Source organism: Brachyhypopomus gauderio, chromosome 4 (assembly GCF_052324685.1).
Source record: "Brachyhypopomus gauderio isolate BG-103 chromosome 4, BGAUD_0.2, whole genome shotgun sequence".
Classification (NCBI taxonomy): Eukaryota; Metazoa; Chordata; class Actinopteri; order Gymnotiformes; family Hypopomidae; genus Brachyhypopomus; species Brachyhypopomus gauderio.
Window position 1 is genome coordinate 17,414,724 of NC_135214.1, and position 20,504 is coordinate 17,435,227.

At 45.0% G+C, this 20,504-nt stretch overlaps 2 protein-coding genes across 11 annotated transcripts in view; both read left to right on the forward strand.

The window, feature by feature from the left end:
* Positions 1-2,864, forward strand: part of ubr3 (ubiquitin protein ligase E3 component n-recognin 3) — a 47,817-nt gene extending 44,953 nt beyond the window's left edge. For all 3 annotated transcript variants that reach the window (XM_077002745.1, XM_077002747.1, XM_077002746.1), the window contains one exon: positions 189-2,864. In XM_077002745.1, coding sequence (XP_076858860.1) covers positions 189-306 — 118 coding nt within the window. In that variant the 3' untranslated portion in view covers positions 307-2,864. The remainder of the gene's footprint in view (positions 1-188) is intronic.
* A 78-nt stretch (positions 2,865-2,942) lies between these two features.
* Positions 2,943-20,504, forward strand: part of myo3b (myosin IIIB) — an 82,428-nt gene continuing 64,866 nt past the window's right edge. For 5 of the 8 annotated variants that reach the window (XM_077002748.1, XM_077002750.1, XM_077002751.1 and 2 more), the window contains exons 1-10: positions 2,944-3,834; positions 4,122-4,155; positions 4,715-4,777; positions 9,374-9,557; positions 10,739-10,873; positions 11,417-11,521; positions 12,059-12,158; positions 12,925-13,001; positions 13,764-13,909; positions 20,333-20,398. In XM_077002748.1, coding sequence (XP_076858863.1) covers positions 3,828-3,834; positions 4,122-4,155; positions 4,715-4,777; positions 9,374-9,557; positions 10,739-10,873; positions 11,417-11,521; positions 12,059-12,158; positions 12,925-13,001; positions 13,764-13,909; positions 20,333-20,398 — 917 coding nt within the window. In that variant the 5' untranslated portion in view covers positions 2,944-3,827. Of the gene's footprint in view, positions 3,835-4,121; positions 4,156-4,714; positions 4,778-9,373; positions 9,558-10,738; positions 10,874-11,416; positions 11,522-12,058; positions 12,159-12,924; positions 13,002-13,763; positions 13,910-20,332; positions 20,399-20,504 lie in introns of all 8 variants that reach the window. The other 3 variants (XM_077002756.1, XM_077002752.1, XM_077002754.1) reach the window with 3 other exon arrangements.

A 20,504-nucleotide genomic window follows, 5' to 3' on the forward strand; every position in this document is an offset into this window, starting at 1 on the left:
GATCTTCCTCGCCCTTAATCCACCCCCAGCTTGACTAAAGCAGTCAGAAAGTTTCTTGGGGAAACACATGGCTGTTATGTTAGTAAACTAGCACGAGGTTTATTTTATTGCTAGGTGCTAGTTTATTGTATGTTCATATCGTGTGTGTGTGTGTGTGTGTGTGTGTGTGTGTGTGACTTCGTCTGCAGTCGCGGGAAGCCCCTGTTCCTGTGTGAGGAGAGGTACCGTGTGCTACAGCAGCAGTGGGTGGCACACACCTTCGACCACATTAACAAACGCTGGGGTCCCCATTACAATGGACTTTAACACGACGCCCCCTCTGCCTGACTCCGCCCCCGACGCCAGAGGAGCTGGACATGGCTGTGCATCGGTGCCACCCTCCCTCCGTCTGTTTTTGATAAATGCTATCATGTAATATAAACCAACCATGCCGTGAGTGGATTGCTGCTACAGCCTTGGTTATGTGAAGTTAAGTGTACAATCATGCCTAACAATTAACAGCGTGTGTGCACGTGTGTGCACGTGGGAGCGTGTACGTTTGATTTTAAAGTGATTGTCAGTGTGGATTTAAAATGGGAGACGATTGCGGGATGTTTTTTTCATTTAAGGACAAGCTCACGGTAAGAGCACAGACTATTGCTGAGTCCGTCTGAGTGAGTGCTGTTTGAAGCATGAGTCACTCTATTGCACCCCACAAGAGAAACAAAAAGAGCTTCAGAATTTCAAGTGCTCAGTATAGGAAACCTGGACCAGTGCTCAATCTGTCGGATGTCACGACTCCCTGTGTGGATTACCATACTGGCTAAGAGGAACGTATCTCAGATGATTATCAACCAGGATCAGAAGCCCAGGACTAATGCAGTGGGCACTGATATTTATAGGGGGTCATTTGATGTGTGGTGCAGAGGTGGATTTGGGTGGGAAAGCACTGAATCTCAAAGTCATTGCTGAACAAACAGGAATTAGAATATTCTCTACCCGTTCAGAACACCTTGTGGAAGGTGTTCACGTGGATTAGCATTGTAGAGAGTGAAAATGTGTGCTTTAGCAGTAGATAATAAGTGGATTTATCACCTGATTGTAGTTAAGGTGAGATGGGGCTTGCCTCTGGTTTCAAGACCTAGTTGCAACATTCTCAGGAATTATTTTTTTCAGTTTTTTCCTGTAGCTACAGAGAAATTTTTTAATATTTAAACAAATGCTGCTATTCGTTTAAAAAAAAAAAGGAAAAAAAAAAGCTCATAGCATTGTAAAAAAAAATGATTTTTATGATTTATTTTGTTCTCAGAGAGCTGATGGCGCTTGTTAAGGGCATTTTGACATGAGGTTGCAGAAGAGACCTGCCCTTCACAAAGCTTCTCTGAGCTCACTGCTTTCTGTCCATCAGAAAATGCTATTAAGTTTCCTTACTGAACATTGGCCAAACCATTCAGAAATCATGAGCTCTGCCAAAAAAATGGCATGTGTTGTTCAAGAAACATCTCAAATTGCTGATCTAAGACTTTCAGTGCCTAATCAAACCCTAGACCCTTTTGTGTAATAAACACCTTCTCCAAACCCCTTCTCAGATTAGAATAACCTCCATAGTCCAGACCAAATAGGCTTTTCAACATGATGAATCTGCAAGGTCTTGGCACCTTGTAAAACTTCATCTTTTTGGCATTTCTGCACAGGCTTAATAAGCCATTAGTGCATTTGTTTCCTATTTAAACAGGCCGCAGAAATGTAATATCACAGATTTAAAGTAATTCATTTATTTTATTTATAAAGTCATGTCTCTGGGCAATCCTTAAAAGTGATCTCACCTATATCATCTGTCATTATGTAAGAAATGTGTGACTGTCCAACAGGAAGTTCTTTATATGGTGATCTTCCTGCTCAGTTTTGAAGTCATTTTCTTTCCACTCGGTCTCCTGATCATCTCTCACGCTGGATTCTGACTTAAAAAGCTAAATCATCACATCCATCACGTGGGGCACAGTTTCCATGGCTACTTCTACAGAGGTGCGCACGAGCTCTTCCATAGCTGTCCATATCATTACTTTGTGCTTTCGGTAGAGTCTCGGTGGGCAGGTGTCATCTGTGTACATACATTTTGTACTACTGTATTACTTTTGACTATTCAGCAGCCCTTAAACAAAGGTGGGACACAAGTAAAATTTATAAGGAAAATTCTTGGATCATATATTTTCAGATCACATACATGTTTTTTTAATGGCAGCTTCTGAAGGAAACATCTTTTAATACTTTTACAGATCACATTGTTGTAGCTTCAGATAACACAAAACTCTGTCATTCTATCACACAAGTCCAAATGGAATTAGTTCCATACTTTAAGATTGGGGCTTCTTCACTCTTGATCGATTCCCCGCCCCATTTACATTTCTGTTCTTCCTGCGTTGTCCAGTGTCCCTTCCTAACGCCTTCCCTCCTTCCCTTGAGACAGTTGCCAACACCAAAAAGCATGTTTTGTTTTGTATCGATCGTTTTATTAGGTATTGACCATCGGTGACGCATCGACGCCATGCTGGAAGGAAACGCTTTAAGCACTTAAACTCTCGCCCTGGTTTTTGCTCCCTGCTTTTGTCTTGAGGTCCTGCATGCTGCACTTCTCTGTTTTTTGTTTGTTTGTTTGTGTTTTTTTTTTTCCAAGTTTTGCTTTCACAGTCTGAACGTTGTGTAGAGTTTCTCGAAGTGATGGGTGTGTTGGAGGCGACAGCAGCAGTTTGTCCTTGGTGTGGTGTGAGTGGCAGGAGTACAGTACATTACTGTAGGTGCTGATTCAACCTTTCTGATCTCAAAGCAGAAAGGGTGATAGACATTTAATGCAAAATGTAAAATATGTGAATAAAATATAAAGATGATCTCATGTGGTTGTGTTCATATCTTGTAACAAATAACAATTTAAAGAAGTTTTTTTTTTTACAAACAAGTGATTATTTTTTTCTATATAGTGCAGCTCATTCGAGATGTGTCATACTGCTTTGTAATCATGAAATGGACCAGATTATACCCCATACTTTGGGTCTCCCACGTGGAGGTGGCCATGTTTAAAATAGATTTCGTACATAATCTAGATGCCCGTGTAATGTAAAGATTCCTAAATTGAATAATATTACTTGTTCTTCCTTTAATCCGTAACTGCCTACTAATCCGAAGACGTCGCCTTTTGTTTTTAAAAATGAACGAAAAATCTCCACTTACAATCAAATTACTAGACGGTCATTGATGACGTTTTTCGATGTTTATTACGGGAGATTTTGAATTGAAGAGATGTGTGTGTGTGTTAGGTTGTGCTGTGTTGTGTGTATTTTTAAGTATTAAGAGCTCGTAATATTTATATTTTTCGCTTGAGGGGCCACTGGAAACTACCTCATATAATACGGTAATAACACTAGTGTATTTCCTTCACTGAGGCCTCCAATCTAAATCCGCCGTAAACCGGTTTGTGCACCGAAAAGAAAGCGGTGAGGACACAGGGGATCGATAGACTATATATACTTCTAACTTTTATTGTGCTGTATATATTTATATAAGTCCTTACCCTTCACAATTTACCGCCGTTTTTGAATTAGAAACAACAAATTCGCATGAATCCCTCGTAGTTTAGCTGACATTATTGATACGTTTGTATAATGTCATTATCACTACAGGTGGATGTTGTACTGTAATATTGCTCCTTTGTGAGTTGTGTCAGGTGAGGTGGGGCGGACGCGCGCATAGCCTTTCCGCTTAGGACACACCAAGTGCTGCTCAAATTCTAGTTAATTATTCACCCCGAGTCTAGGAAGCCTACAAAATCACATCGGGTATGTTAGGAATCAGATATGGCAGGTAAGTCTGTCCTACTCAGAATATCGTTTTGATTGATAAACATAATTCATGAATATCAGATTGCTGGTAAGATAATTAGGTCAGAAGCAGGCGAGGTGCGCGTGCATGTAGGGCTGAGCAGCCTGTAGTTTTACTGCTTATCGGACTGAAGCATCAAGCGTTTGTTGGTGTATCGACTACTGAAGACGGGAGGTTTACCTTCCAAATGAGTTAGGCAGTCGTAGATAGCAACAGGGTTCAAATACTTGGTGAAGTTCTTTATAAAAGCCCCCTGCCTGTCTTTGCAGGAAATGTAAGTGGAAGAATTGATGTCAGTAATGGGTAAGAATTACACCATATTACACAAGAGAACAACTAATAGCTTATACAGTACATGCAGAATAACTGTTTTGATGAATGATTCCTCAGCTGTTTATATTAAACGTTTAAATGGAGTTCTCTTTTCTATATTGTGCTTTTTAATGTCCAAAATATTTCAGGGCATTTGTTCTGAGCAAACTAATATAAAAAAAAGTTCTGGCTATATACCATTTTCCATTTCCACCGTGTGAGGTTTGACATAGGTCTACCCATGAGGAGACGAAGAGTGCCACTGTCCTGTGTGGAATGTCTGTAATTAGGTCATTCTGTGAGTCCTGAACTAGAAGCTGGAAGAACAGAGAATACAACAGTGTGATTAATCTGTGGCAGAAGTGGCCTGCAAGGACTTTGCTGTTTGGTGGGGTATTTTTGTAACGTGCTGGGGATTTAGGTTCACCAGGAACCTGCTAACTTTATTTGTGATGGAGGTTGTAGTAATTTTGTTTTTAATGAATGCTCCATGCCAAAGGGTGACTAACTGTGAATTGGGGTGTGTGTTTTGCCTTCACTCCATGGCCAGTGGGCTGCCTAACTCTGAGGGGCAGGAGAGGAAAGAGTTTCACCATCTTCACGGCAGAATCTGGTGAGAGAAGAAAGATTCGTGTTCTTCACTGTGCCACTGTGGAAACAGGTGTCACTCCAAGCTGAAGAATAAGCAGTTTCTCTCCACAGCACATATACAGCTCTTAGCATTCCATTACTCTGTGTTGCAATTAGTCATATAGTGTCCATAAAGTGTGATTATGTTTTTATGTTAAAGTCCTGTAAGGACAGAAGTAAGCTTAATTAGATGAAGTTTTCACCTGGTGGAAGTGATGTAATTGCATTTCCTGTGACATCTGTCGTAGTCCCTCAGTCTCCTCAGATTCACTTCACTTGTTTACATGGGAAAACTGGGTATTTTCTGCTGGGGTATCCATGCCATGAAAGTTGTTCCATTAGCACCTGGTAATGCTAACAACACCACGGTCATGGTGTTCCCAGGGAGTATACATTCTGCTTACTGATGTCTACCAGCATGTTAGTTACTGTGGGTGAGAGTGCCTTCTGAAAATGTTTATTATTTATTCACAGTACTGAGTCTGTTAGTCAGTATAATGGCCATAATCTCTCTCCGTTCACTAACTACAGTAGTTGTATACAGCCTCTGATACTTGAAATACTTATTATACAGTTCTTGTTCTATTCAGTATTATATGGCTATATGGATTTGTTAATACCAAGAGGTGAGCTAAGAGGCGGCCTGTGATTGGCTAAGGTGCTTGGGAGAGTCCTAAGCTGTTTTATTCACGTAGCCATCTTCACCAGTAAAGCACACACAGAGTAGTACAAACCCAGATGTCTCTCAGCCCATCTCTTGAGTCCATCTGCTACCCTTCCGGTCATCAGTGGTCAGGTACTGAGCACAGGACCACTGTTGGCTCCATGCTTTGGGGTGAGGGATCACTCTGCCCAGCAGTGACATTGACACATGTGAAACCCCGGCAGCACTGCTGTGCCTGATAACCCCACTCAGCAGCCCAGATCATTCCCAGTTAGCCATGGTCTTGTGGTCAGAAACTGCTCCGTGATGAAAGGGGTCGAGGGTGGCTGACTAATCGTGCATGCTGACAGATGGGCCATTATCTACAATTACACTTACACTATAAAATGCAACCTTAAGATATGTAGGCTATACCTAATGATGTAGCTAGTGTATAGGTTGATGGCTTATTAAATGATATATTGCTAACATTCTACATATTAAGCTTACATTTACATGGATGTACAGTAAGATATTTCTAATATACAACTGCCTACACATCTCTTCTTCAGAAGAGTCCAGGTAACTAGAGAGTTACCAGAGAACCAGGAAGTTTTGGAAGAAAGGTCATTCAGCAGCTGTTAAAGCATCTTTACAGCGCTGCTTTAAAGTTTGTGAACTACCCACACTTAAAAAAAATAATAACCTTATGAGATGATGTTTGTAAAGCAGACCTTCCAAATAAGGAACACAGAAAAAATATATTTATTTTCAGTATTTGTTCTACAAAACTCTTAGTTAGTAGCTTGTGGCACCTCCTTTTGCAGCCATTACTTCAATAAAAAAAAAATATTTTTTTTACACACTGTAATGGAGTTCAGGGACGGGTGATGGGGTCAGCCCTGTGATGTGGCAGCACTGTTGTTCTCCTTCAGGTCCTTCTCCACCTTCTCCACCTGTTCTCCCATAGATATCCCCCTGGGCCTGGAGCGCATGGCAACATGGCCACTGTTTACTGTTGTAGCAGCACTCTGCTGGCTCGTAGCCTGACTCCGGGCTCTCAGACACGGACGGGGCGCAACTCAAACCATACACGTGCTTAACCTGAGGAGGCTGTGGGTGAAAGTGGAATATAAATATGTCTCATGTTGAAATGCCTCATTGTGTTACATTGTGGTGTCAGTGTTATGTAAAGAGGGATTTCAGTCACTCCGTGTTAATGTTTCATAAATACAGACACCACACTTATCAGCAAGTTAGTATTGCTCAGAATTAATCTATTGATATTATATCAGTGCACCTCTGAAACTAGGAGAAATATTTTCTTGTCATTTAAGGCCTTTAACATGGCTGTAATTTTTGACATGCTCTGTTATGCAATCCGGGTTTTCTGTAAACATGAGTTTGTGTGTGTGCGTGTGTGTGTGTGTATCCCGAGTGCTCCATATCAATCCCCTTTATGACTGGCCACATCTCACCTCTGAATATTTAAACCTGGATCACATTGCAGATCACAACCTAATGAAGTATTCATGAAAGTTGATTAGCATGATTTAAGCTTGCACACATTTGCACACCTTAGATACACACATAGTCATTTCTTGAACATACTAGGGTGGTACGGGACAGAAAGAAGGTATGTGGTCATTCATTGCCTCCGTTAATATTTGTATATTTAAGGCAGATTATTTTTTTAGTAATCTGCAGTATTTAATTTTTTGCTATATGGCACAATATTGGCTGTATGATTTTGTTGGTATGATAGCTTAACTTTATAATTTGGGCTTTTACTGATCTTTGGTCTCATTTTTAAAAATAGTTTTGCTTACTGATCATTTATTGCTTACGGTAATGTTGTTTAGGACATGATTATATAATCTGATAGTATGTATTTCATACCTTTACATGATTTGCTTCTCATAATTTTGAAACATGTACTACAGGTATTTGTATTAGATATTATAGGTTACTATTATTATCTGGAAGTGTCCTAGTGTCTGCTGTGTTTTGAAGTGTAAGCTGTCAGCATGGCATGAAATAATAACGGAAACTGGAATGGTGCCAACCAAAGCAGTGTTCCTCTGACCAGAATTCACCTTTCTACAGCTTACTTCATCAAACACATTAATAAGCATTATTCCTAAACGGGGGGGAAAAGTTATTACATCTAAAAGTGGTCCTTTGTCCGGTCACACAGTGGCGAGCGGGTCTAGGAGTGGGTGAAAGGTAATATGGCGGTATCAGGTGATGTTAGTCACTGGGTCACTGCGTTGCTTCTAGGAACACGACCCTGCTGCAGTCGTGACTCGGTGGCTCAGTAAGATGATCTAACGCCACGCGGGCCCAAAACATGCGGCATCTTCCTACACTCCGTGTATTCGGTCTCTGGCTAAAAGTCTCGTGGTTCGGTAACTGCTCACGTTTAGCTTTCTGTCTTATATTCGAGAACTTTCTCGAATTCACGTTTTTACTGTTAGTTGTCAAGAGTTTTTGGTCCCCTTTCTAGTGGCAGGATTACAGACCATCTATTCTTGTACCGGAACAAGTTTTAAGAGGTTTTGTGCGAAGGACAGAGTCAGTGTTTTCTGTATTACCCATGGTGAACTGGTGAATTTTTCCTGCTAAAAATGGGCCCATAACAGACATCAGTCATCGATGAGACTGCACTTAACGTGGCCCTCCCAGCAAATAAATGAGAGCTATGGAATATCCATCTGCTCCTGCAAACCCTCAGCCATCACTCACGTCCACCCTCAACCACCATCCGTAATGCTGCCTGGCTCAAAGCCCTCAGTGACCGCGCATCATTTACCTCCTCCACCTCCACCTCGGCTCCGGTGCAGGGTGGCGTCCACACGCGTGCCTGGCCTACATCATATCGATCTGTGAACCGAGCTTAAAACTTCGCAGCTCTGCCCGCGGTCGCTTCAGAAAGTCGCCTATACAGAAGAGAAAGTGAAATAAAATAGTAAAAAGACATTAATTTCAAGATTACAAGATAAAAACCACATTTATTCTGAGAGTGTTATGTACTTGTGTTTTTTCCCACTCGAGTCTGCCTTATATAGTGTCTCAGACTAGTTGGTTTGAGACGTTACCGAATCCAGCGCCCACGGGACCCACAGACGCGCTCACAGGTGGTGCTTACCTTGCTGATGTTACCTTGGCGACAGGACAGGTCTGCTCTCCAGATGCTGCCTGTCCTGTCGAGCTCTGTTCCACTTCATTATGGGCCATTCAGCGGCTAAATCCAAGTTACTTATTTGTTCACATTCAACAAATGGAGGAAATTATTGATGTAAAGTAATATGATTCTATACAGGGAGCATTGTTTGATATGGCATATTAACTAAGATATGCTACCCTTTACATTTTTTATAAAGATACTGTATCTTGAGTATAAAACATGCTTGCCATGCTTTTACAGTAGCTACACATACTCCTTTTGTTATTATTAAATTATACCATGAGACTTTATGGGATATATATACAACTCTAAATGGAACCTATGAGGTATTTTGAGGAATTCGTTTTACTGTTTACTAGTTTTACACATCATAGATTGGCTGCGTGTAGCCCGTAAGAACACGGCGCTCTTATTAAGGAGCCAAACGGGACAAAGACTGAGACTGTGCAAAATTAATCTCCCCTACGGCTAATAGACTTGAGCAGATCACCGAGTTCTTGGTATGCACTGACGAAAGGTGTTCAGTGATTGAGTGCCTGGTCTTTTGGGAGCGATAAGTCAGCCGAAACCTCATGTGAGTAGTCCAGCATGATGACTTATTGCTCAAATTCCAGTCCCCTTTAATCCGTAGCCCACCAGACACGGAGAGGATCTCCAACAACAGTCAGCAGCTACTGTCGAGCTGATTTGCCCTCTGGCCTCCTGTTCTTTTATGAGGAGAGTGAAGCTGAACTGCTCACTGTGTTCAGGAGGTCACTGTATGGCCTGTATCCCTACAAGTCAAGCATGATGGGCCTCGGAGCGCTGGCCGACCCCTCTGACGACTGGGACGTCATGGAGACCATCGGAAAGGGAACCTACGGCAAGGTCTACAAAGTCACCAGCAAGAAGGATGGAAGTCAGGCAGCTGTGAAAATCCTGGACCCCATTCACGTGAGTGTCTGCTCGGGTGGATCACGTCAGGGGTCGGCAGGACCTCCACCGCTTTTCCATTTGCTTCTCCCGGGATGCGGAAACCGAGCTATCGGTGTACCCTGACCTAATTTTTCCTTGTGGAGTCAATTGTTAGATTCCTAAGCATTACTTTATGTACTATATAGAGAGACAAAGAGACCTCAATTGCTGCTTTTTTAACGTCCGCTTGGTGTTTAATGAATAGTTATTGTGCCGTAGCAGTGGGTGATCACGGACTGTTTTGTGCAGTAGATGAGCTGAGACCTTCAAGGACTTGGGGCTTAAGAATTTTACAATCACGCCCAAGTCTGCTATGGACGCACAAAGGCAGAAAACAAATTCGAAGATACTTTGCTTCCTTTGGCTCTGTGTGGCTTATCTCCGAGTTCCAGCCAGGCTCCCAGAGTGAGGGACTGTTCTTCTTTCCTTCTGCCATTTTTTGCTTACTGGGTTCTTCGTCTCTGCACTGCTTGCTCTCTGCCTTCATGCTTTTGTCACTCTGATGCCACTCCATCCCCCTATCTCCCTCTCTCCCTCTCTTCCTCTCTCTATCTCTCCCTCCATATCCTTCTCTCCTCCTTTTCTTTTTCTCACCTGTCTCCCTCTCTATCCCCCTTTCTCTCTCTCCACTCTCTCTCTCTCTCTCTCGTTTCCTCCTCCCCCCTGTATCTCTCACACTGTGCTGTTTCTCCGTGTAGTATTTAGTGAGTGTTTGTGGTGTGTGTCAGCACTACAGTAGTTCAGCTCTGCCCAAACCCCCCTAAGCCCTTGGTTCTCGGGGGGGAAGGTACCTCGCCTGCTGCCTGCTGTCACTGATTACTCTAGTGCCCGAGCCGCACACACACTCACTCACTCTCACTCTCAGTCTCCTTTTCACGCAATACACACTCACTCGTTCAGTTTCTTTCACGCATGCTGCACATTCAATCAAACGTGCATTCAGTCATGTACATGAGATTTGCGCCTTGTCATTGAAGCCACATGCACAGAGGTAGAAGTGATCATTACGAGTGTGTGTGCGTAGAAGTAGGTTCCATGCTGGTGTTAGCTAGCATGTATTCATTATGTTGCTATCAGCCCAAAAGGGTCATGTCATCACACGTAACCCAGAACAGACTAGCAAACCGAAAGGTCTTGTGCTTTCCTGCCTCTCCCCGCAGGACGTCGATGAGGAGATCGAGGCGGAGTACAACATCCTACGTTCCCTGTCCAACCACCCCAACGTGGTGAAGTTCCTGGGCATGTTCTACAAGGCAGACGAGCGTGTCGGCGGTCAGCTGTGGCTCGTTCTAGAGGCGAGACTACTGCGTGTTTCCCTTCAAACCCGCTCAAAACATCTGCAGACGCGAAGGCCCGGGTCACCCCCCGGGTCAAAAGTGACCATCTGATGTTTGATCCTCACAGATCAGACATGATGTGACAGTGTACAGCATCTTTAATGGTTGCTTGTGATGGTTGATACTGAAGAGATGAAGTTTAAAAAAGCTTTTTTAAACCGGGTCTTGAGAAACAGTGGTCAGGTATTGACCACTCTGCCACTGCTGACCGGACGCTGTTTGAGTGGAAGACCACTGTCAACAGAGCAGTGAAGACAGCATTTTAGCAGAATGGCAGTGAGTGTCATTGCTAGAATTGGTGTATTAGGCACAGCGGTTTTACTGGAGTCGTTTCCACGATGGATAACACCACGCGCGCACGCTAACAGGTGGACTATAGCCGTTAACTGACAGTCAGCAGAGTAGGGAGGTAAAACCCATGAGGTGTGTGCAGCGTTCTTTAATAACAAAATTCTCTCTCTCTTCATCTCTCTCTCTGTCTCTCTCTTATTCCTCCCTCAGTTGTGCAATGGGGGTTCGGTAACTGACCTGATAAAGGGTTTGCTGATGAACGGCAAGCGTCTGGAGGAGCCCGTCATCTCTTACATCCTCTGTGGAGCACTGTTGGTAGGACACAACACACACACACACACTCACCAACACTCACACTACTAGGATAATCTGCTAACACCAGCATGTGGGGTGTGGTCACGGGGGCTGGCTCAGCAGTCTGCCTAAAAGAGAGGGGCTCTTTTGGGACACAGTGCAGGGGTTGGGGGGGGGGGGGGGGTTAACACTACCCAGTCAGTGGTTTCCCCAAGACACCCAGAAAAGTCCTCTCGGAGCTGGTAGGGTCTGTCTAATGTCTCTGTCCTGTAGGCTCATAAGGTGCAGGTACAGGTCTATGGATATCTTCTGAAGCGCCTGGGCATGAAGTCAACTGATGTAACTTTTCATTCCATTTCCGCTATTTTTGGAAAAGTGTGGTTACCATGCTCTGAACAAACCTGATACTTCAAGGTGACAACAAATTAGTGAAAAGCAGGGTCCTCCATAATGATACCCAACGACACATCACGTAAAACTGTGCTCGTCTCTCTTTGCTAACGATTGTCCATTGAGCATGCATGTGGCGTCCCCCCGTAACTCCCTCCTCCGTACCAGGGCCTGCAGCATCTGCACAACAACAGGATCATCCATCGTGACGTCAAGGGCAACAACATCCTCCTCACTACAGATGGTGGAGTCAAGCTGGTGGATTTTGGTAAGGCTCCGCCCATGATCGGGTGCTTTAGCTCGGTCATGCTGATGGAATGTCTCTAGGAGGCGCTGCAGAGCTCCACGGCCTCACAGACGAGTCCAGCTTTAAGCAGCATGGCTGTAAACCGATGGCCGACATGAAGTTCAGCACCGTTTGTCTGTATATTACATTCCATGTAATCGAAACAGCATCAAATACCCTCAGTCCTCTCATCCTTGTGCAGAGTGCTTGTGCTTCCTGTGTTACTATGTGATGTGTCTACCCCCATGTGAGTTCAAGCTTTCATAGCTCATTTAACTAGCAATATTAAGTGTTTTGCCCCATAAACTGTGTGTGTGTGTGTGTGTGTGTGTGTGTGTGAGATGGGTGTGGAGTAAATGATTTTGACTTGCCTGAGGCAGCTGCCTCTGTGTGCTGGGTGAGAAGTGGCACCCTGCAGTGAGACAAAGCTGCTCAGTTTCATTACAAATGGTGGTGATGGTGGTGATGATGAGGATGATGATTGCTGCTTCACTGGCCCATGGCCTGGTGCCATGTCAAATTATATGCCACCTCTTCAAAGGATCTGTGTAGCTGTCTGTATTCTTAATCGTTTCCTAATTGTTTATTAGTAGCTGTGACAATTTCCGATGTAATTTGGCCGGGGAGATCTCGGGCTGCCTGCTGTGTGCTGTGTGCGGTGGTTCATATAAATGCTAACTGGAGGTACGGCAGCACAGAGATGATTACGTTTCTAATAGAAGCTCTAAGGCAGTTTGGTCTCCTCCAGGTGTGTCCGCTCAGCTAACAAGCGCACGTCTACGCAGAAACACATCGGTGGGCACACCGTTCTGGATGGCTCCTGAGGTCTGTTGTTCTTTCTCCCAACACCGCCACCCCCCCCCCCTCCTGTATATATCTGTGTGCATATAAACATATAGAGCATGTTCCTGTATAGCTATAATACTGTCAGTCAGTCTTCCTGTCATTCAATTACCACATTATGCAAACCTGCAGGTTATTACAGTATGCTGTGATGTAAAATGGTTTACATTTTCATTGAAATACATAGTGTGTGTGTGGTGTGTGTGGTGTGTGTGTGTGTGTGTGTGTGTGTGTGTGTGTGTGTGTGTGTGTGTGTGTGTGCGTGTGCGTGTGCGTGTGCTCGTTCTCTTGAGAGGGTCATGTGAAGGTTAATAGCTGAGAGCCAGGTTCCCCCTTCTTGTGTTATTCTAAATTGAAGTGAGATGATTGGGCTAGAGGGGTGTGCCCTTCAGGCCAATTAGAATCCATTGTGAAAGAGCTACTCTTCTGTTCCATGACTGTTCATGCAGAGAGACCAATCCTGCTGTATTCTAGATGAGGGTAGAAAAAACCCTTCAGTTTAATGTCAGCAGTAATTAATGATGTCTCAGATGATTTTACATAGTTCATCTGAACTAAAATAATGCCGGTGTGGTCAGATCTGGATTAAACCTCATAAATGTAAATATTATAGTGTACATGTACTATTTATATGTATATCTAAATTATGTATTCAGAGATGGTGAAATCATAGTCTAACAAGTGAAATATGTGAGTTGGACATTTGCAGGACTCTTATATGTCTCTCTCTCTTCCACGCTTCAGGTAATAGCATGTGAGCAGCAGTTCGACTACTCCTACGATGCCCGCTGTGATGTGTGGTCTCTGGGCATCACTGCGATAGAGCTAGCCGACGGTGACCCGCCTCTAGCCGAGATGCATCCTGTAAAAGCACTTTTTAAAATTCCACGGTGAGACACCAGAGGGCGCCATGTGCACACCCAACATAGAGATGAGTTAGATAGAAAGAGAAACCTACGTGTAGGAAGGGAGAGTGATAAAATGATGAGGCATGAAGAGACAGTGTAAGTGATTGGTTGAATGCTGTGCAGAAAGAGAGGGGGGGGGGTGGAGATAGTCTTCTCAAGCTTTTCCTCTCTTAAGAAGAAGAAAGGAGCCAGAGTGAAGGACTCCAGCCTCAGTGCTGTGTCACCGTAATGCTCCTGTGATGTCATAAACGTTCTTCGTGTGCCATTATGACGCAGAATGAGTTCAGAACAAAACAAACGTCATTGTTACGCAGTAAATTTATATTCTAAATATTAACAAACAAAACGGGGCTCTTCCCAGCCTCTGAGACCCTCCTGGGTTATTCCTGGGAGAAATATATAAACCTCAACAATGTACATTCTGCTTGACATTTTTAACCCGACCCCCTCAATCACTAAATCTCTCCTGACACGGTACTCTGATTAGCGATGATTTGAGTGCTTTGATGGTGAATGCGTTTGACCTTCTGTCATCAGTACAATCACACCATTATCTCGCACAATGCAGTATGCCTGTGCCCTCTGATTGCAATTTGCATGTGTGATTAGCCTTCTCCTTTCTCATTGAGATGAGCCTGTCGCTGTGGCTGTGGGCACAATGTTATCTGTGGCCCGCCGAGCCCATTGGGGGGGGGTTTGCTGGCCGCGAGCGCTGCGCTAACCTCACCCAGGAACAACCGCAAAAACATGCGCTGCTTAGCATTACAGATCTGACAGCAGGAAAAACGGAATCTGGTGAAATAGCTGATTCTGCAGAATGCCGAAAAGCAATCTTAATACGGCAGCTTAGCTGATGGGCTAATCACATATTCTATATTTTGGAAATGGCTGGAAACAAATATAAATTCATGCTCATTTCTCTTTCGTAAACTACGTTTCTGTGTGCTATTGACAGATGATCCGATTCTTATTTTCATAGGAAGAGTGTGAGGTACCAGTTCATCATTCATCACATTTGTAAGATGTTTTTTTAATGTCTGGAATTCATAATTTGGAATGGTGCTCTTTATAGTGTAATCTGTTATGAGGTGATGTGGTGCACGTTCTCTATCTTTATTCGTCATGAAATGAAAATAGATATTTGGGCCAGGACTCATAAATCAATGGAATAGGTACCTTTAGCAAGGCGGAGTGTGAATAAATCTGCGCGTGTGTGTGCGCGCACGCGCTCGTGCATGCGGCGAAGCGTGAAATGATTCTGTTAACATGTCATCTGTCTGCGGCCCCACACGCTCCCACGTCAGTGTGGCCTGCGACTCCGAGATTGGGAGTGGGTGTGTGAAAGGTTTATCCTGCCACTGGGAGACCTTCCCTACTAATGAAGGACATCTGTGACTGTGAAACAGCTGTTCGCAACAAGGTTACAGTTCTGAGGATGTAGATAAAATAACAGTTTGTGGATAACAAATGCCTTAGTTACTGACACTCTATTAATATCCTGTGTTCTCCTGTTGAACATGCTTTGAAATCATTTATATTCATATGATCAGTCTCCCTGATGTCCGCAGCCCTGAAGATGACGTTGTTTATTGTTGCTCAGAGAGAAAGTGGGGTTTCAAGTTTACCACGATTACAATGACACAGGTATTCTCAGCATGCTACAGTGGTCTTTTTTTGGCAGTGTTTGCATGGGTGAGAGGGAGCACATTAACAGACGAGGCAGGTCACCCACCAGCATGCTCACACTACATGCACAGCGCACAGCGGCGCGCTAGCTGTCGATCTTCAAAGCTCGGGTTGTTTATGATGCAAAGACATCTGGAACTAATCCACATGTTTATCAGTTGCTTAGCCGGTGGAGTTTGCCGCGCATGTCGTAGCGTGGAGGTTTGCGCCCATATGCGTTCGATTTGCATTGATGTGCATTTGAATTTGCCTCCCTTCTCCCCGAGCAAAGCTCCCTCGTCTTTAGCAGAAGCGTTCAGCTTTGGGGGTCACGTCACGCCTCTTCGCCGCGTTGACGGCTGACGTGCCTCCACTCTGCGTGTCTCACACGGGAGGCTTATCGCAGCCCAAAGACACAAAGCAGCTAAAAGGCCGTAGCCACAGAACAGCCTTACCTGCAGAGTTCATTATTGCTGATGCTGTGATATTTCTGTAAGAGTTCAGATGGTGATCGCAGGCGCTCGTGTGAATTCTCCACACCGTAGTATTAATGTGTCATGGCCTGTCATGGCCTGATGGATAGGGAACTGGTCTTGTGACCGGAGGGTCGCAGGTTCGATTCCCAGACCTGAGGCCATGACTGAGGTGCCCCTGAGCAAGGCCCTTAACCCTCAATTGCTCACTTGTATAAAAAATGAGATTTAAAAAATGTAAGTCGCTCTGGATAAGGGCGTCTGCCAAATGCCGTAAATGTAATGTCATATTGAACCGTTGGCTGATTTGGATAAAGGGGTTAGAGGTTCTGTACTGCAGGGTTACCCCGTGCTGGTCCAAATCTACTCTGCACTGCATATGCCAGTGTTCCCTCTTCACGATGTTAGTGCAGGCAAGGCATTAACACACTGCAGGTGAGGCATTAACACTCAGTGCAGGTGAGGCATTAACACACAGTGCAGGTGAGGCATTAACACACTGCAGGTGAAGCATTAACACTCAGTGCAGGTGAGGCATTAACACTCAGTGCAGGTGAGCCATTAACACAGTGCAGGTGAGGCATTAACACACAGTGCAGGTGAGGCATTAACACACAGTGCAGGTGATACATTAACTCAGTGCAGGTGAGGCATTAACACAGTGCAGGTGAGGCATTAACACACAGTGCAGGTGAGGCATTAACACACAGTGCAGGTGAGGCATTAACACACAGTGCAGGTGAGGCATTAACACAGTGCAGGTGAGGCATTAATACACAGTGCAGGTGAGGCATTAACACTCAGTGCAGGTGAGCCATTAACACACATTGCAGGTGAAGCATTAACACACATTGCAGGTAAAGCATTAACACACAGTGCAGGTGAGCCATTAACACAGTGCAGGTGAGGCATTAACACACAGTGCAGGTAAAGCATTAACACACAGTGCAGGTGAGGCATTAACACAGTGCAGGTGAGGCATTAATACACAGTGCAGGTGAGGCATTAACACACTGCAGGTGAGCCATTAACAAACAGTGCAGGTGAGCCATTAACACACATTGCAGGTGAAGCATTAACACACATTGCAGGTAAAGCATTAACACACAGTGCAGGTGATACATTAACTCAGTGCAGGTGATACATTAACTCAGTGCAGGTGAGGCATTAACACAGTGCAGGTGAGGCATTAACACAGTGCAGGTGAGGCATTAACACACAGTGCAGGTGAGGCATTAATACACAGTGCAGGTGAAGCATTAACACAGTGCAGGTGAAGCATTAACACAGTGCAGGTGAGGCATTAACACAGTGCAGGTGAGGCATTAACACACAGTGCAGGTGAGGCATTAACACACAGTGCAGGTGAGGCATTAACACAGTGCAGGTGAGGCATTAACACACAGTGCAGGTGAGGCATTAACACAGTGCAGGTGAGGCATTAACACAGTGCAGGTGAGGCGCAGGCATGACTGGATTTAGAGGAACAGCTGTGTGGCCTGGCAGACCAACAGAGGCCCATGTGATCCCCTAAACCACAAAGTCATCATATTTGGAACTACTGAGCCCCAGAGAGGGTCATAATGCACCTTGACTCTGGATCAGAGTTCAGTAAAGAACTGTGATTAAGAGGAACTGAACATAAGGAGCTTTGAGGTGAAGATTCAAAGATCATATGATAGACACTAGTTATGATTATAAGGAAGAGAAGATAAACACAGTCTGTGGAGGAACACAAGAGGCTGGTAGCTGACCGTGGTCCTGACCGTGATACTGACCGTGGTCCTGGTCCTGTCCGTTATACTGACCGTGGTCCTGTCCATTATACTGACCATTATACTGACCGTGGTCCTGGTCCTGTCGGTTATACTGACCGTAGTCCTGTCCGTTATACTGACCGTGGTCCTGACCGTGATACTGACCGTGGTCCTGGTCCTGTCCGTTATACTGACAGTGGTCCTGACCGTGATACTGATCGTGGTCCTGTCCGTGGTCCTGACCGTGATACTGACAGTTGTCCTGTCCGTTGTCCTGTCCGTGGTCCTGACCGTGATACTGACAGTTGTCCTGTCCGTTGTCCTGTCCGTGGTCCTGACCGTAGTCCTGCAGCTCATGCCAACAGCGCTGGGCCCGTTTTGGACTGGCGGGCTGCTTGGGGTTGTCTTTCCTCAGAAGTGATTGCAGAGGAGCGGCCACGCTTGCTTGGTGGCTCAGAGAAACGACGCAGCCTTTTATTTGTGGCACATTCCCATCGAGCGCGCGTCTGCCAGCCCATCCGTCACACGCAGGGCCCAGGCGGCGTTTCACTTTCCCTTTGAGTCATGTCCAGAGGTCTGTGGAGGTTGGTCTTATTCCCACACCGCCGCAGTACGTTTCCGCAGAGTCCTCAGGTAGGTGTGCTAAATGCAAACCACCCTAACTTGTCTGAGATCCTTGATCATTCCCGTGATGAGACCCCAGAAGCAGACAGCCTGACAGTTCTTTTGCGAGTTTAAAAAGTGCTTTGGTGGCTTCATTGTATAAATGTTTGTATATCCTTGTATTTTTGTTTTTGTGCACGCATCAACCCTGAGGTGGCAGGTGTCCAGAGAGACTGTGGGCGGGTGTGTGCGCTCACACGCGCGTGTGTGGGCCTCTGTGATGAATGAGGTGAATGTTCAGTAGGCAGAGAGTAGGGAAAGTCTCTATCTGTGTGCCTTTTGCCTTTCTGAGGCCTGCAGAGGACATTTATAAAGCAGCCATCATCATGTAAAATGAGTCACTGCTTATGTTAGCAGTAAAAGGATACAAGCCGTTAACACAGAGACACACACCCACACACACTTTGCACTTGCAGTGAATGTAATGGCTTTCATGTTTGTTTTATCTCTGTATTATCTTTGTGTATATGTTATATATCTAAGTGAATTGTCATTATATATTTAGTGTGTGTGTGTGTGTGTGTGTGTGTGTGTGTGTATGTATGTCTGTTTGTGTGTGTATGTGTATTGTGCATGTGTGTGCATGCGTGTTTTTGAACCATCTCTAGCTTGTCATCCCCCGTGTAACGAACCGATGTTGCCAGCCCCCCCCCCCCCCCACTGCTGACGGCATCACCACTCTGCCAGCCGATTAGCGTCTTTCTGCCTGGCTTAAAATAAACTGCCCCTGTTTACATGCTGCTTTGGTGCCCCGGCAAACTGGCATCAAAGGGGGAGGAGCAACGGCTAAAGCTGGGCGGGGCCACGAGACGCAGCGGAAGGGGCCACATGCCACAGTGGGCGGGGTCATGGTCCACGGTGGGTGGGGTCACGAGCCACACCGCCCTTCATTTTGTTATGTATAAGCCGTTGGCGGCAGCATGGCAACATCAAGGCGCGGACGTAGCTGCAGGGGCGCATTATAGTTAGCGCTGGAGTCAGTTATTCTCCTTTGATCTGCTCTTCACAGAGGACTGTCTGTCTGAATTTCTATCAAAGAACGGAATGACTTAGAGCAGCCGGCAATGACAGATTACCGGCAAGAGAGGGGAAAGGGGGGAAAAGGGAGAGAAAACAGTGCTCATCGGGGTTTCGTTCATGTGCCTGGTTGCTTTGTTCTCGCTGATAGTTTATGATGAAAGAGCGTGTGAGAGAGGATGCGTTTTAAAGTAGCATGTCTGTCCTTAAACCTGTAATGCACCTTGGTCTCTGGATGAGACTTCAGTCGGCAGTAAAGCACAGCGATTAAGACTTGCTGAATAAAGGGAGGAAGGCTGAGGAGGAGGAGGAGGAAGGGATTTGATCTGTCGGGCAATTAAGCAATTAAATGATGAAATAGAATCTGGTAGTATGTCATGGAAGCCAGTTCTCTCTCAGCCAAAAGTTCTTACTAGTACCAGGCACATAGCAAACAATGACCCTGCAGTCCTACACTTCCTCTGGCATTTCCTCAGAGTAGATGCTCGGGGACAACGGCAAGCCGGCCTGGCCGTAGTGCTGGAGGCGGGGCTAGGGCAGGGGGAACTGGGTGGTGGGAGGGGCTAATGAAGAGGGTGGGGAAAATGGCTATAAAAGGGTACATTTAAGATTATTAGCTGTGTGGTCAATGTCACAGTGTGCAAACTGAAAAAATTATTGCAGTATGACTAGGCTCAAAAACTTTTGTTTTTCCGAGTGTTAATCATTATATCAGCTAGAGCTTGTTTTGTAATCTTTTCACTTACAGAACTTTTGTAATGTTGCTTCATTTGTGTGTGTGTGTGTGTGTGTGTGTGTGTGTGTGTGTGTGTTGTGTTGTGTTTCTACAGAAACCCATCCCCTACACTTCGTCATCCGGACCAGTGGTGCAGAAGCTTCAGTCACTTTATTGCTCAGTGAGTCTACAGTCGTCTCTCTGAGACGGTTACAGACACTCCAGCAGGAGTTTTGCTCAGAAGGTCTCACGACTCAGTTAATTCACTCTTCTTCACTAGCAGGACT